Source organism: Coffea arabica, unplaced genomic scaffold (genome assembly GCF_036785885.1).
Source record: "Coffea arabica cultivar ET-39 unplaced genomic scaffold, Coffea Arabica ET-39 HiFi ptg000200l, whole genome shotgun sequence".
Taxonomy (NCBI): domain Eukaryota; kingdom Viridiplantae; phylum Streptophyta; class Magnoliopsida; order Gentianales; family Rubiaceae; genus Coffea; species Coffea arabica.
In genome coordinates this window covers 202,435-219,554 of record NW_027266262.1, presented here as the reverse complement: position 1 = coordinate 219,554, position 17,120 = coordinate 202,435, and the positions used below count along the sequence as shown (strand labels likewise).

Below are 17,120 nucleotides of genomic sequence, written 5' to 3'. Positions count from 1 at the left end.
TCTGATTAATTTTATTTTGAAAAAGAAAAGCATGTTAATAATGTTTTTTTTTGTTATGTATAACAATTATACATAGATGTAGTTACAAACCTATTAACACTTTGCATCATTTTTGTGCTCATTCTAAGATAAGAGTAAATTCCTTTTTGAAAAAAAAAACTCAAGAATATAAGTATGTTCCATTCGTGGGAACCAGGAAGCTTCTTGACGTCTATTCATTTCATGAAGACACAAAGAAAAAAGAAAGGAAAGCAAGAAGCATATAAAACTTAAACTAGATTTACCTTTTTTATTTCCTTTACCCCTTTTTGGTATTAAACCAACTCCTTTGTCTCTTTCATAATATTTTTAATTACTTCTGTTAACTCCTTTTTTATTATACTTATATTATTGTAAATCATAATAATAATTTCCTTTTGTTGGTTGGAAAACCATTTCAATATGTAATCGACTTTTCTATTAGATAAAGGGAGAATTGAACGTCAAGAGGGACCAACAAGTCCCTCCCTATTATAGTAGTGGTAGAATAAAAAGTGGACTAAGATCAAAGTCCAATGTATTTCAAGTTTCCTTGACTTTGCTATCTTTAGGCATGAGCAAGTCAAGGAGAATCCAAGCACAAAATAATTTGTGCCACACAAAGCAAATCAAACTACAATCTTATTCGCCACTAATTACATTCCCATCTGCCTTCCTGGGCACCATCTCCCTCCCATTGGCTTTTCAATGGCGAATAATTCAGCATTTGCCATTGTTGCCATCATCCTCCTCCTCTCCTTCAATGCCAATGCCTCAGACGATCAAGAACCCGATGAAGGAGGGCGCAGAAAGACCATATTTGAATCAATCCGTGATTTCTTTTTCCCAACAATAGAGATTACAATAGCCAATGATGGTGACAAGACGGTGTATTACATGTGCAAGTTGTCAAAAAACGATACGGGTTTGCATGAACTGAGGAAAGGAGAAAGATTCATATACAATTTCACACAAATCGCTTTCCCAATGAGATGGTGTTATTTGTACATCAATGACAGAGTGAATGGATTCTTTTGGTCGTATAACGTTAGATTGAGATGTACCAAATGTTTTTGGAGCATCACAGATTATCCCAACTTGTACAGAAGCGATCGGACCAGATGGGAGCGTCAGAGTTTGTTTATGCCGGCCGAATTCAACATCTCTAACTATCATATAAATCACACTTGAGGCATCCAAAGGCTTTGGCATGGGAGGAGTACTTCGGAGAGAAGAAGGGCATGATGCATTAGAAAACTTGATCAATCATCAAGGATCTGATCTATTAGTGCTTAGATGGTGAAATGTGCTTTCATCAAATTTCAGTTTTCAAATATGATTTGGTCTGTGATAATAACATGTATGAACTTCTTGTTAATTGACTCTGTGAAGGTAGAAATACATCTACAGGCTATGGCTAGTTAAATACTTAGCATGATCCCTTTGCATTTCATGGTTCATTTGCATGATTGGTTCTAATTTGCCATGCATATTGTTTTACCTTTTATTTCTCGTCCTTACTTTTCAATTTTTTTTTTGTACTTTGAGCTAGGGATGATGCTTTTGAGTTCCTTTCCTTCAAAAGCAGCCAATGATGTTTATTTACACGGGGTGAATCCCCGGATAAAAAAGCATTACAGATTGAAAAGTCCGTTTACATAAAATAAGAGTGTGGTGCTGTTGCAAGAATGTAGAAGATTAGGCATTTAGTGGCTTAGCCAACAATGATATGAAAAACAAAAGGAAAACAAACAAATTGTGCTTTCATCTTAATTAATATGTTCTCCAAGAAGAAGTTCATTACGAGAGAGCAAAGATACCCATATCCCTGAGATTTACAATAGTATTGAAAGATATCCTCCACGAACAGATCAAGGCTTCAAGGTTAAACTGGCTCCATTCAATCGTCTAAACTAAGTAGCTATTTAGCAAATTTTTCTTTCTAATTTTAAATCGAACCTCGAATACATCTTTTACTGTACATAATTGTGTGCATCGATAGCAACATCGAAAATACTTGGACTAAACAAGGGAAGAAAACAAGGGAACAACTGGACAGTAGCATGCTAGCATGGGTACCGCGGTAGCCAAACTAAACACAATAAATGTTAATGCCATAGGTGGCTCTCAGAAACTAAATTCAATCAAAGTCATTAAAGTCAAAGTATCAGTACTGCTGCAGCTGTCGTCGTCTTCGAGTACAGATCAACTATGTCATGGTCCAATCATGCATTGCCAAACCATTTCCACATACATTCACCTTCCACTTAAACAAAGTACACTTTACTTAATACTGCCAGAAACCAGCAAAACCTCACCAAAAAAAAAAAAATGAAAAACAACTGGGCCCCATGAGTTCCCCTCACCGACACCTTTCCTCTCTCCTAAATTCCTGATAAATTATCGTCATCAAGCCTTATTATTTCAGTTTCCTCAAGCCAGCAGGCTGCATTGGTTATTTTTTTCACGAATCCATCCAAAAAGCAAACCATATACTATAACGCCCACCCACCGAGCCGAAACAAGGGAAAAAAAAGGCATCCCACCTAAAAAGAAAAGTTTCCGTATTCCAAAACGCAAAACCTGTAGCCCCACAAACAATTCCCTTCACCCCAAAAAAAAAAAGAAGTTTGTGCAATTATACATACATTACACTTCTAAAGAAAGCAAAAAAAGAAAAGAAGTTCCAGTTATTGAGGACTGTGCGTTGCTTCTTGTTCGTGAGAAATTAGTAGGAGATAACAGCTGAAAAAAATGGGAGTTTCCATCCCCATTTTGGTAATTATAACATCTCTTCACCTCATAGCCTTCGTTCTCGCTATCGGAGCTGAACGGCGTCGAAGCACGGTAACCCCTTTACCCCATTTCCAAAAATAGCATCTGGGTTCTCTTTGTTTTATGGAAACTCAGTTAAAGTTCTAATTTTTTTTTCCTGGCTTTTAATGGTCGATAAGGCTAATGTTATGCCGGATAAGTACGATGAAACGACCTACTGCGTGTACGGTACGGATGCTTCGACCGTCTACGGGTTATCGGCGTTTGGGTTGCTGTTAATTAGTCAAACGGTGCTTAACGGCGTTACTAAGTGCTTGTGTTTTGGGAAAGGGATGATGGGTGGACGGTCTACTACTTGTGCTGTTTTCTTCTTCATCTTTTCTTGGTAATGATCCCTGGTTTATTTTTTTTTTCCAATTTACTATCATGTCCTTGTCTTCTGCTTTGGATTTACTACGTTTGCCACTGGGAGAGTGGAGCATTGTTGATTCCAGCGAGTCTATGAGTTGGAGTTGGGCCCCACCTCCCTGTTGGCTGGTGATAGTTGGTTGGTAGAATAATTCTCAACACTAACTATTCCAGTAATGATCTGCACAGCTGCATGCGAAATATTTTTACTTGCAATAATTGGAGTTTGGCTGTTGGTTTTTTAAATTCTTAATCAGGCAGGATGGGCTAGGAGATAATTTGTCATTGTGGTGGGGTCAAATTCTCTGTTGGGATAAACTTGTGACATCATTTAGCATTTAGGTTCTGTTTCTAGCGGATAATTGTATGCAGTTTTGCTTAGAGCATTTTGTATGTGATGTTTTGAATATGTGTACAATACCTATATGGTAGAATTCATGCATCAACTGGCATAGAAATTGCAAATCTTCTGGTAGGGTATGTATTGTTTTCTCATTCCACAATCGGCCATAAGATTATTTTGAGCAAAGGTTTCATCAAATAAACATGCCCTTACTTGGAACTGAAGAAGTTTGGGAACTGTCCTGTTATGCGTTCCATGTCATGACATGTTTTTCATTGCTACAGAAAATTAATGGTTCCATCTATTCAACTTTTGCACATGTCACGTATGGTTTGAAATGCATGTGGAATTTCAGCCGTTCCTTGTGATGGTTTGGTTTGATAATCAGGCTTTGTATGACATGCATTCCCGTAGGTGGTTGTAATTTTGCCCATCTGCTCCTTTCTTCTGTCAATGAGGGTGGTAGTTCGAGAATAGGGTTTCATCCATTCTTATACTTTCTAGTAGATAAATTTTGTGAATTTGGATGAAGCTGGATGTCTTTCAACAAAATTTGATCAGCATTGTTTGCTTCCTGATTCTTGCTCCCGTTGAAATCCCAACGTGTGTACCTTTCTTGGTTTAGTTTGAGATAAGATATCTGTAATAGGTAACCAAGTAATGTGGATAAAATTACGGGGCAAAAATAGTTAATGCATATTCAGAAGTTAGATCAGAGTGAGAAGATAAAATTCTAGAGATTCTTGTTGAGCTATTTCACTTTTTCCTGGTTTCTATGCATGTCCAAAAGTTTAAAGGTGGAATCTGAACCCTGTTTTCACATTTTGTGAAGATATTTTTTGGCGTTTCTTATCTGTCACCTATTTCCTAGAAATAAAAATTCTTATGACATTTATGATCTCAATTCTCTTGAAGTATACTTTGGATGGTTCCGCTGAACTTGTATAAACTAATTCCCTAAGGTTGCTTCATAATTTGACTGGTCAGATCCAGAAATTTCATGCTTTGATTAAGCATGATATATTGCTTCCTTTGTTATGCCATTCCCCTAGTTGTCTCTTGTTCTTTGGTTCTTCTTTTCCTTTGTTCTGGAGGGTAGAGATTCTTGTTTCTCCCCTTCTTCGTCATTTTTTTGTGTTTTTGGATTCAATAAAGCTTCATTCAGTCAATAATTTCTGCAGGCCCGGCTAAGCCTTTTTTTTTTTTTTGGCACACCTGCAAAACAGAATTTGATCTTCGAAGCTCTTAATTTTGTTCAAAATGGAGCTGGCGAGAGCAGTTGCTGTTCTTTTCCATTGCCTTAGTGTTCTTTCTTTGCAGCTGCTTGGTTATCGTGTGATATTGCTGATTGAAATAACATGATTTTTCAAACTCTTGTTTCATTCAGTTCTTTCTTTCTTTCTCCTTATTATTTCATCAGGGCACCTCATAGTGACTACTACATTCTTCACTCCATAAATTCTTTGGATTAGCTAAGCGTGTCAACGTGTTTTATTGTTTTTCTTGCCCGTTAATAACTGAAAGAAATGGGCAGGGTAAGCTTTTTGGGAGCCGAAGCATGCTTACTGGCTGGCTCAGCTAGGAATGCTTACCATACTAAATACCGAGGCATATTTGGTGGTAATGACTTGTCCTGTGCTACCCTTCGCAAAGGTGTTTTTGCTGCTGGGGCTGCATTGACCTTGCTATCCATGATAGGCTCCATTTTCTACTACTGGTCTCATGCCAAGGCAGATACAGGTGGATGGGAAAAGCAAAACAGTGAAGGACTTGGAATGACAACATCCCATTATATGGAGAATCAACAGGAATTGAAGGTCTAATCATGGTTTGGTTGTAGTGCTTATGTATCAATAGTTTCTGGGGTATGTTTTTGATGAAAATTAGAAGGTCTGGAAAGGCCCTAAATGAGCTATGTATCTATAGTAAGTATCTATCTATAGGAAAAGGTTTGCACTTCAGAGGTTTTTCCTTTGTTTGATGTTAGTAGATAAAATGACTTCTTGTGAGCTGAACCTTACCCTGACATTGTCCTTAGAAATCAATTGCAGAATCATTTAAGAAAGCTCCGAGCAAAACACTAAAAATGGTTTTCTATTTTGAGCAAGAAAGAACACACCTACAAACAATCCCAAAAATTAAATGACCATTTTGAGCAAGAAAGAAAGACACACCTACAAACCATCTCGAAAATTAGATGGCTCTTTATTAAAAATGATAATTGGTGTGGAGTGGCTTAGACCCGATCCATTTAACCTACGTAAACAAGAATGAGCTTTATTTAATTCGATGATGAAATTAAACTTTGTAAAATTTTTAGTCTTAATAAGGTTGACTTGGTATAATATTATGGAGAGATGTTAATTGCATTCTCTTATTTGTCAACGGCACTTCTCTTGACCTTTTTGACCATGTGAGTTAGTCAAATTCCCATTTTGCGTTGAATTTACAACTACCCCTTTTCAATGAAATTGTAACCCAAATGAAGAGTAAGAGCATTTTTTATCATTTTGCACGAGTAAAAAAAAGTTATAAGAAGTGATGTTAACAAATAATTAAGGGATCATTATTAAAATTTTCCTTATATTATGAATGTAATTTGATTTGTTATTGTTACTTAAAGCATTTTATATGCAGACTATTACGTACCAAATGGTATAACATGATTTTAAACTAGAAATTTGGGCGACTTTATATTTTTTTGTGAGTCGAGATGACAGTACAAGTTTATAATGCTCACTCAAATTTACATCGCATGCAACTTTTGTTGCAAAATTTTTAATCTGTCAATTATGGTTGACCATGTACCATCATGAAATCAGTATGTTTATATATGTTGATCATGTATCTCAATGTAATCTATAGACGCCTCTATCCTTCAATTACCACTTCACTAATAAAAAAAAAAAGAGCGTAAACAAAATAGTAGATAGAGTTAGCGTTAATTATTCAATCTTCATTACAATAAGCAAAGTAAAACATAGTCCAATGCAAGCACAACATGGTTGTACTGCGACAGCGCCCATTCCCATAATAACTATGACACCAAAGACTGATCACTCGCCACACAAGTTCCACAGTGATACAGAGATGATAGAACATAGGCTAGGTGGAATAGATAATGCAAAACATGACCATAATAGACTCAATATATATATATATATATATATAACTAAGACCAGATGCTAAAAACAGAAATAATCAATGGACTCTTAGCATTGAGGAAATGGAGTGCCACAAGTGTTGGCCACCTTCCTGGCATTAGGAGAGCTGATGAACTTCTTGAGATTAGGGTTCCTCATGTAGCTGCATAAGCATGGCCTCTGTTCTTTTATCTTGGAACAGCAGATTGCAGTAGGTGAAGATGAAGATGTTATAGCGTTTGCACATGGGCTCAGCTGCAAAGGGTTGCAAGTCACTGCTTTTGCTTTCTCAATCCCTCCAAGAACCAAGAGAAGAACTGCAACGAATGCTAGGTACTTCATGATGTTTTTGATGATGAAGAATTGCTGGTTTGGGAGAGGGATTGGGAGATGGAGAGAGATGGATGAAGTGGGATTTGGCTGTTGCCTCAATTTATAGAGGAAGGAGATGGCTGAAAAGAGGTGGTGATATTGATAAAGTTTTCACCCCATACCTATGCTAAAACTTTAGGCTTAAACATTTCATGCTTTTAAAAAAGTTCATCACTGATTCACCATGCAACAATCATTAGTCATCCTTAAAATGAGAAAATTCTAATAGCAAGTAAGCACTTATTCTTTGTTTCGTTTACGAGTTTTTTTTTTTTTTTTTTTTTTTTAAGTTTTCATCATGTTATGTGTTTTCATATATATCAATTTTTTTTTTAAAAAAAAGGACATAAAATTATCTGTTTCTCAATTAATTATTCAGAATATGTGCAAGACTACTTTTTTTATTATTAATTTATTTATTTTTGGGTTTGGACTTTTGAGGGGAAGGGGTTTCGGGCTGCAGTATGAAGATTATTATACCTAGCACTGCAAACAAATCGAGCAGATCGCGTAAAATTACAAATATATCCTTAATTTTAATTATTTATTAAGAAAAATATATTATTTTATTTATTTTTTAAAAAATAAAATAATTATTTTTTATTTTTTCGAGTTCGAAGTCAACTCGAATTTGAGTCGAACATGAGCTCGAGATTTAGATTGACAGCTCGTCGAGTTCTAACTCGAGTTCGAGTTTGATAAAACTAATTCAAGACTCGATTCGATTAGATCAATATTCGACTCGATTTAGCTCGTTTGTAGCCCTAGTTATACCTCATAACTCATTTCTACTGATAAAATAAAAAAGCTAAAGCATTAACAGAGGAATTTGAATTTTAATTCCTTGACCCGCAAAAGAAATATAGAAGGAGCTCCTAGTTTTTTGTTTTTCGTTATTTTAAATACCAAAAAGTGACCCTAGTTAATTAAATGTTACTTTTTGACTTGTCCTTGGGCTTTCTTGCTTGAAAATGGATACAAAATATGTTTTCTTGTCTCATGAGCAGTCAATTTTCCCTTTTGCACGCTCATTTTAGAATTAGGGGTGGGCGCGGGTCGGGTACCTGCCCCATTCACCATTTGGCTGACTCGACCCGTACCTTGCGGGTCAGCCATTTTCTGACCCTTACTCGCCCCGCATATTAGCGGGTATCCTATAATCGGGTACCCGCTGAGACAGGGTCGGGTCAGCGGGTACCCGTTCCGTCCCATTTATCATTTAATTTTTTTTTAAAAAATGATTTATACCAATTTAATTTTATATTTTACAAAAAAGGTTTTCCACCAAGAAACAAGCATGTAAAGAGAATATAAGATAAAGGAAAAAAATTAAAGAATTCAAAATCAATAAAAGTTTGAAATAAGTAGCACAATTTTTAATATATATGTTCCGCATTAATTAAACTTTTTTCTATAAAGATCATGACCTCTACAAATAAATCTTGTAAATAAACTATAGTATCTCATATTTGTAATGCAATTTGTTCAATAAAATTACTTATTTAGTTCTAATTTATTATTTTATAGTGTGTGTATAAAAATAAAAAATATATATGTGGGGCGGATCGGGTACCCGCGGGTTTTTAATTCTGTGATCCTAACCTGCTCCGCATCTTAGCGGGTACCCAACTCTCTTTTGATCCGATCAAATAATAAAAATCGGATATCTTAATTTTCGGATCGGATCGGATCGGATGTGACGGGTTTTCGAGTTAGTGGATAATTTTGCCCACCCCTATTTAGAATCTAGTTAACTTTGAGAGGGGAAAATAAGGAAAAAAAAAAGTAATACTAGATTGCACAATAAACATCTAATTTGGCAAACATGAAATTTGATTTTACCACAATGTTTCCCGGTAGATTATTTTGATTGGCTTCATAATGTCGTTTTACTTTTGTTTCCGACTACTTTATCATGTTTGATAAATTAATGTAGAAACTGACTTTCTAAAGTATTACGATTAACTTGAAACACAAATCATGTTGTACCAAAAAAGAAACCCTCATGCTATGAATAAATGAGAAAAGGATAGAGATATTCTTACTTGTTTCAACGGAATTAGACATTCACAGAGTATGATTAATTTGAAGAAAACTAGCCCTTTCTAAAGAAAAGAAAAAAAAAGAATATATATATATATATATAGCATTGAGAATTACATCCATTGATCCAAGCAAAAAAAAATCTATTACTTGTTCAAGCCAAAGTTTAAATCCAGTCCAGTTATAGGTAAATCAATTGCAACTTTTTTAAGTGCTGTCAATGATTGCTTCTTATTGGTAATCTTTCTAAGCATGCAGGCTAGCATTTTCTCCACATTATTCTCTTCCAGGTACTCAGCCTCAACTCAACAGGTAATCATATTCTCAACCATTATTGTTTTCCCCCACTACAGCTATACCCACAAGATGGAAATTAGTTTACCAACATATTTTCACAACTTTGTATTTTATTCAGAAACGAAAAGCTTTATAAACAAAAAGAAAGGGTCGATGTGAAATCGGTATAGGAAAAGTAAAAGTCTAATGCACTTAATTTGTCCTTTTAACTATTTGGCTCCCTCTTTTATCCCCATCCTCCTCATTTATCTTTCTTTGTACAGCAAAATAAAGTGGTACTTAAAAGACAGTAAAATCATCGAAAATCAAAAGATTATCTGCTTTTCTCTTTAAGGCTTTAGGATAAAGAATTCACAAAGTCAAAAAGGGTGACTCTTTAAAGTGTCCTGCATTTTCACATTGTCCTTCATGAGATCATGATATTACCCCTCTATTATCCTGCATGATGGAGCTACATGACTAGTTCTTTGTCCAAGACTCCAAGCTCCAAATGGGGTCTCCCGACTTCAACTATACTGTCAAATTTGACACTGTAAACAATTGGAAATGCAATGCACTTTTAATTAGGCAAACCCTGTTCGTGAACAGAAATCATCATTAGAGATTGTACTACCACGAAGAGGAATTAGCAGAAAAAAGACAGAATATAGGTAAAAGAAAAAAAAATGCAGTAGCATTCTATGTCCATAATAGTATTTATTTTGACCACAGGGCCCAAAATTATGGCCTGCAAATGAATGAAATGATGGCCTTCCAACCCTGAACTGAAGTTGTTTTGCCCTTTTCGGTGATGTGATGCAAGGGAGGCATGCTCGCTCCGCCATTTCAGATCACATGTGTAGTCTTTGCCTTGTCCAGTTGCCCTTTAAACTCCTGGTTCATGAAAAATTTATTACAATTATAATAGGACCTTCAATTTCTTGAACGTGAAGTCTTGAACATGATTGAAGTATTGCAAATGATGGGCTACAAAAACCACTTCTGTTACAGGAGTAGTTCCTTTAGCAGTACTTTAAGGTTGTGATAAATGGGATCTAGAGGAGTTGAACAAAGAACTGAAGCTTAGTGCAAAATTTACTTGCAACATCAGTCAATCCTGTGATGTTTTCGTCTTCTATCCCTAATGCAAGGTTCGAAACATTAGCATTATTTGTAATTCAACCAGTAGGAGGCAGGCCCAATCAATGTATACGTTCATATTAGTGGATGGTGTAGTAGTGAATTTTCTGTGTAAATTTATCAAATCCTATTCATGAAAAAAAAAAATTTGAGTTTGCAATTATAATATACATATTAACCTTTCAAATCTTGGAGAAGTTAACCTCTCAATCTCTCAGTTTCCTGCAATGCCTGTGGCACTTTTTCTTCTTCATTTCTTATTAATTTTCTTTTTTGATCTACCGACACAGCTTAGGTCAAGGTACTTGCATGCCCACTTCTATTGCTTGAGCTCTTTCAGCGTATACATTTGTGCAATACAGGAGTTGTCAGAAGATTGGAGCATAAATATGAAAAGGTACCTCGGATATGAGGCTCTTTTGCTGTGGAATTCTCCTGCCAACATTGATAGATTCGCCTTGGCAAATGATGAAGAGGGCTGTTTTGTTCTAATCCCTGTGGTCCTTGCTCAAGTCCTTTTCTAAATCAGTTCTATCATGTCATTAAGATCATGATGCATGCTTTTATTGGTTTTGGCAATGATAAGGCTAGGGAGGAGGCTGTTTATAGGCTATAATGATTTCCAGCATCTATCAACAATGCAAAAGTGATGTATCAATGATTGTTTAGTAATATAATCACAATGAAATGGATTTTGTGATTAATTAGGATGCTAATAGCAAGCAATATAACTCTAATTGCTCCTATTCTGGTCAAAGATTTCCTCCTTGTGAAAAAGCCACCCCAAATCCCACTCCGGCTCTGCTGTGCCTAAAGGTGCACAAGCTCAATCTGCGATTATTTGAACGGAAGAATTTGCGTGCCCTTAAAATCATGAGTGCTACAATGATGATGGTGTGAGTCATGACTAGCGCAATCATGATAGCTGCTCATGCCTATCGCTCTCTCTGCAAAATGGTCAAAATTTTCTTTATTTTTGATGCATCATCCCATTTGCCTTTTCATTTTCTTTAACCCTTTTTTTTGGTGACTAAAAACTTGTAAAATTATACATATCAGAAAAAAAAAGGAAAAACCAAAAAGGGACTAATTCCTCAAAATATTGCCAAAAAAATTTGAAAAAAATCCGACAAATGCGACTCTAACAAAGTAAACGTCCACAGCACGGCAGGCAGCCCGGTTCAATGATACTTCAATTGGTCTAGTTGAAATCCGGTGGAAGGGTGTCCGCAGTTTAGGTTAAGCTCGAGAAGGATATTTTATTTTTTGATCTCAATCTACTTTTAATCATTGGATCAGACAATACTGAAATGAGTTACTTAGTCATTAATTTGTTTATCAATTGTATTTGTTGTTCCCACAACTCTGGATTTTTTGTTTGTGTACCGTGGTCACTTGTTAGTATGGATCCGGTACTCAATTATGGTGACAAAATAAGATTAATTTCTGCTAGGTATGAAATAGTCAAGAAGTTCCCTAAGTGCATAGAGCTTAACAAATATCTTAAGCATCAAATTTGCAGTGTACAAGAGATTTTTAACTCCCGCATATTTCCTTTGAGAATCCATAATATTTTCTGTTCATGTGATCATTGCCAACTACCAAATGAAACACAGAGAATCCATGACCGGTTTCTTTACTTGGATGTTTAAATGAGTCAAGAAAGTTCTCAGCTATTAAAAGAAGACTAAAAATGGATTGAAGATGAGCTATCAATTTATTAAGTTCTGAGCCCCTGCAGTGGAGGCTATCTTCTCAGCCATGCCAAAGCCATACCTTTCTTACTTGCCAAATGTGTCTTGGTGGCTAAGATTAGAATCATACTGCAGCATATATATGACAATGCTGTATAAGGTCTAAAGTATATGAATAGCTAGCACTGTTCTTGACATACTTTGTTTGAAGATCGATTAGCCATGTCGAGCTCATCCTCAGATTCAGATGAACAGCCGCTATCTCCAATAAGATTGTTTGGTCGTCAAAGATCCTTGCATCAGATCCTTGGAGGGGGAAAAGGTGATTCTCAACTTTTTATCTTGTTCTTCTTTACCATTTTAACTTTTGATGCCATGTATTCTTTTATTTCGAAACCGAACGAATTTTTGTATTGCTTTTCCAAAATAGTTTTCTTTCTCTATAAGATTATTTCTCAAATGTCAGACAACCTAACCTAAGAGTGTTTTTTTTTTCATATAATATCCTGCGTATAATTCCCATGGATATTATGGTAATCTTGTCTGGTTTGCTTCATAAGTTTTAATATCTCCTCCATCTTGCCTTATTACAAAGAAATTCAAGAATTCTGTATTGTCATTGTAAGCTAAAGCGCATTAATAATGTGATATATGTGAAATAAAGAAATGATTTCAAATTGTTTTAAAAATAACAAAGTATTTCCCAATAATTACATATGTGAACATGCCTGTAATTCAAAATCCGTTCGTTACACCTGTTCTCCAGAAATATAAGGAACTGAATTAAATTATCTCATCTGGAGCTCAAAATTGAAAAGGGCAATTAGCATAATCATGTTTCGCCAGAAGTGAAAAATTGCTTTCACCGACGAGTGTTGTTTACATTGAATAACAGTCACACTTGAACATGCTACCATTTTTTTTTTTTTTTGAATGATTAGTGTCCTTTGTGTGAGGCTTAAAATTAAACCTCTTCTTGATTGCCAGATTGGAATACGCTGTAAGAACGAAGTGAGTCAAAAGTACATGTTTTGGCACATGAAAGATGTGTTTATGTGACATTTGCATTTTCAATTGCAGTTGCAGACATACTACTGTGGGAAAACAAGAAGTTATCTGCTACCATCCTAATAGGCGTCACAATTATATGGCTCCTTTTTGAAGTGGTGGAATACAATTTCATCACTCTTCTATGTCACATCTCTATCATTATGATGTTAATTATGTTTATTTGGTCCACTGGGGCAGGATTAGTTGATTGGTACTGTTTTCTTTCCTAATACCTCTACTGCGTTACCAATTCATATTGCAAGTTAGTTTCGCCATCTTTAAGTTTTAACTGAGCTGTATTGCCAAACTTTCTGTCTCCAAATGCTCTACAGGAATCCCCCAGATTTGCATGCTATAACAGTGCCTGAAGCTACATTCAGATGGCTGTTTGCCAAAATCAACTGGATATTGTTAAATTTGTATGACATTTCATCTGGAAAAGATATAAAAACATTTTTTCTGGTATACATCTTCGCTCAATTGTCATTTGGATCCTGCCTGGCTTCATTTTGTCTTTCCACCAATTGATTGTGTTATCATTGTCTTCTGACCTTCCTTTTCTTTTGTATACTTCCAATCAGGCAATCACTTTCCTCTGGATGTTGTCAATTATCGGAAGCTCTTTCAGCTCTTTGAACTTCTTATACATTGGTAAGGTTGATGAAAATCTGTTGATGTTGTTGGAATAGTGTTGTATTAGTGTCATCATATGTAAGTTACTAATCATGCATGGCATCTTTTGTTATTTTTTGCTGGGATTTGAAGGCTTTCTCAGCTTGGCAACTTTACCAGCTTTATATGAGCGTCATCAAAATGAAGTGGATCATCTCGCAAGCCAAGGGAAGAGGGAAATGAAGAAATTGTACAAGAAATTTGATTCAAAAATCCTTAGCAAGATTCCAAGAGGGCCAGTGAAACAGAAGAAGGGATACTAAAGTTGGAGAAAATCAGGAAACTAACTTGTGAAGAAATTGCCTGTCCCTATTTCATAACCACTTTGATATGTTGCCTAGACAGCAAGACATATTTGAAGTAAAAAAAGAAAAATTACTTCTTCAAAAGAAGATGGATAATGATTAACTTTTTACAGCTGTAAAGTATTCATTCTTAATTTTCTTTGATCTGTCAGGAGTATGAGTTTATCTGTTTAGCACTTTAGCTTCAAGGTCAATTTCATGGTAATGATGGGAAGAAAACAAAATGGACGGTTGATTCAAATGGTAAAAACGAATTACTTTTTTTATAAAATGTTGTGTGTTTGAATAACTTCTATGAGTGATATACAGTACTTGGGACATGCTTTGATCCGTAGCGTTGAGTGAAGCCAAATTCACCAAATTTTCTTTTACAAAAAAAAAAAAAAGAAAAAGACCGAATATGTTTACTAAATACAACGAACATGATTTTCCAAACTGAAATGAAATTGCACATGCTGTTCCCACACAACCATTAAGGCATGAGACATCCATCTGATGCTTGATAGTTGATTCCCAACTTGCCCATAACACCACCACCAATCGCATTCCATCACCAGTGTTTCTTGCAATTTGCAAGGTGATAGGGTATAATTTATTAGTAATTTTATTATTAATTTCCCCTTCTATCCCGGACAAATATTGTGTTAATTGCTGATATTTACTCATATTTGATATCTGGACCCAATTCCAGGAGTGGAGCAGATAACTACAAAAAGAGGGACTTTTGGATGCAAATTTGGGAGACTCCAGCAGAAAGCCTCAATTGGCTGGGACCACAAGAGCTACAAGAGCTAGTAAAGGCAACGTACAAAGCCTTAGGAACAAGAAGTAATTCGGCAGCTTGTGGCCAATTGGTGGGGACCGCGCAGAGGCTCAAAACAAGGAGATGAATTCGGCAGCTTGTGTCCAATTGGTGGGGACCACTGGATATCTTTCCTTTGGCTTTAAATAGGGAGCTAACGTACAGAGGCGAGGGACCGCTTTTAGTTTAGCTTTTTAGCCTAGTCTTTAGTTTAGTTTTTTTCTTTCTTTTCCTTGGACTGGCCTCTGACACACGCCAGGTGCTTGACAATATTCCCCAACGGGGAAAACCTCCTTCATTCCTTATTTCTTAGTACAAAACGATGCCTTCGCAATTTATTAACTCGTGTGGTGATTTAATTATGCGGCGTGGCTAAGTCTTTCATCTAGTCAAGGGTCAACTCGACGGCGCAGTCCCGAAAATCTGTGAGATCTAATTAGTTTTCACGTGTTCCTTTATCTATTAATATTTGCATGTTGTCTGATTTAATTTTCATGGGATTATTTTATTAATTGGATGTCAAGGGCCCGATGTTCAACTTGATTTATTAATCTCGTGCCAATTTAGTCAATTAAATCCGTAATTGTTTGATTGATTAATATTAGTGGCAACTGGTGTGTTTACACATTAGAGGAATGTGCAATCTAATTTAAATAACCCTCGTAGCGTGTTATTGATTAGGGCTAGGTTTTTCTGGTTATTAATGCAATTAGAAAATTAATTCCTACGGTCGTACCTAGGAGTACTTTTCTGGTTAGGGGTGATTAATGGTCGTACCTTGGTCACCTATAACTTAAGGAAAAATTGGTTGTCAGACTATAACTAGCCTATTAATACATTAAGTGAACCTCTCCTGCATCAATGATCGGATAAATGGACTGTGCCTGAGTAGTTGTATCCTTGACTAGAATTTATTTATTCCTGATTAAATTCCTGCTATATTTGCGCTAGTTATTTATTCATTTTTAGTTAAATTGTTTAATTGTTTTTAGTTGCATTCCGGTGAAATCCCCCTTTATCAATTGGACTTTGAAAGAGACAGATATCTCCAGTCCCTGAGGAGACGACCCTACTTGCCACTGTCTACTATTTAGTAATTTTTGTCAATTAATGAATTCTGGTATATCGGGTTAAGCAAACTCTTCGGGAATAGGGTGAATCAAGTAACCCATTGCACACCTAGAGTCCCTGCTCCAGTACCTAGGATTAATTATTGACTGCTTTTGGTGGTAGATAGGTTCTATTTTTATTATTATTATTGCACAGGCTGACGACCTGTCAATTTTTGGCGCCGTTGCCGGGGACTGGCGTTATTATTTGTTTCTTTTTAAATTCAATTTTGTCCTAATTTTCTGGTCTTCTTCTAGTGTATGCCTCGATCTTCTCGTACAGGTGATTTGATTTTTGACCACGAGATAGAGAAGACCGCGCGTAGAACGAGAAAGGAAACCAGACAACTCAGAGAAGAGCACTCCAGGGCTACATCTCAAAGACCCGAGTCAGAAGTTGAACCAACAGATTCGTTTGGTGACACTTCAAGTGACTCTGACCAGGAGGAAGGAACCATGGCTAATGCACAAACATTAAGGGAGTTGGCTGCTCCTGATTTAACTCAGCAGCCTTTGTGCATTACTTTCCCCGCTTTAAATGACAACATTCCATTTGAACTAAAATCTGGTCTGATTCAGCTTTTACCCTCTTTTCATGGTTTACCAGGTGAAGAGCCGTATAAGCATCTGCAGGAGTTTGATGTTGTTTGCAACAGTATGAAACCCCCGGAAATCACAGAAGAGCAGATAAAAATGAGGGCATTCCCCTTCTCCTTGAAAGATTCTGCGAAGGACTGGCTGTACTACCTGTCACCAGGTAGCATCACCACGTGGGGCCAATTGATGAAAAAATTTTTGGATAAATATTTTCCTGCATCCAGGGCTGCAAGTCTAAGGAAAGAAATTTGTGGGATCAAACAGCATCCAGGGGAGTCACTTTACGAGTATTGGGAACTGTATAAGAACTTGTTGCGCAGGTGCCCCTAACACCAAATAAGTGAGCAGTTGATCATACAATATTTTTATGAGA

General features: G+C 36.1%; 3 protein-coding genes across 3 annotated transcripts; 2 read left to right on the top strand and 1 right to left on the bottom strand.

The window, feature by feature from the left end:
* The first annotated feature begins 2,342 nt into the window (after positions 1–2,342).
* LOC113719365 (uncharacterized) lies at positions 2,343–5,559 on the top strand. The gene is made up of 3 exons (XM_027244580.2): positions 2,343–2,865; positions 2,973–3,178; positions 5,079–5,559. The coding sequence occupies exons 1-3, from the start codon at positions 2,773–2,775 to the stop codon at positions 5,365–5,367; spliced, it is 588 nt and encodes a 195-aa protein (XP_027100381.1). The 5' UTR covers positions 2,343–2,772; the 3' UTR covers positions 5,368–5,559.
* A 920-nt stretch (positions 5,560–6,479) lies between these two features.
* Positions 6,480–7,120, bottom strand: LOC113717824 (non-specific lipid-transfer protein 2). The gene has a single exon (XM_027242638.2). The coding sequence runs from the start codon at positions 7,027–7,029 to the stop codon at positions 6,757–6,759; it is 273 nt and encodes a 90-aa protein (XP_027098439.1). The 5' UTR covers positions 7,030–7,120; the 3' UTR covers positions 6,480–6,756.
* A 5,096-nt stretch (positions 7,121–12,216) lies between these two features.
* On the top strand, positions 12,217–14,482 carry LOC113719518 (reticulon-like protein B9). The gene is made up of 5 exons (XM_027244734.2): positions 12,217–12,534; positions 13,293–13,473; positions 13,595–13,724; positions 13,844–13,913; positions 14,028–14,482. The coding sequence occupies exons 1-5, from the start codon at positions 12,435–12,437 to the stop codon at positions 14,195–14,197; spliced, it is 651 nt and encodes a 216-aa protein (XP_027100535.1). The 5' UTR covers positions 12,217–12,434; the 3' UTR covers positions 14,198–14,482.
* The last annotated feature ends 2,638 nt before the right edge of the window (positions 14,483–17,120 follow it).

Excerpts from the sequence above, each read along its gene's own strand:
- LOC113719365 (XM_027244580.2), top strand. The coding sequence starts at position 2,773 with ATGGGAGTTTCCATCCCCATTTTGGTAATTATAACATCTCTTCACCTC. Across the intron at positions 2,866-2,972 it reads CTGAACGGCGTCGAAGCACG|GCTAATGTTATGCCGGATAA; the intron begins GTAACCCCTTTA and ends ATGGTCGATAAG. Across the intron at positions 3,179-5,078 it reads TTCTTCTTCATCTTTTCTTG|GGTAAGCTTTTTGGGAGCCG; the intron begins GTAATGATCCCT and ends AGAAATGGGCAG.
- LOC113717824 (XM_027242638.2), bottom strand. The coding sequence starts at position 7,029 with ATGAAGTACCTAGCATTCGTTGCAGTTCTTCTCTTGGTTCTTGGAGGG.
- LOC113719518 (XM_027244734.2), top strand. The coding sequence starts at position 12,435 with ATGTCGAGCTCATCCTCAGATTCAGATGAACAGCCGCTATCTCCAATA. Across the intron at positions 13,474-13,594 it reads GGGGCAGGATTAGTTGATTG|GAATCCCCCAGATTTGCATG; the intron begins GTACTGTTTTCT and ends AATGCTCTACAG. Across the intron at positions 13,914-14,027 it reads TTTGAACTTCTTATACATTG|GCTTTCTCAGCTTGGCAACT; the intron begins GTAAGGTTGATG and ends TGGGATTTGAAG.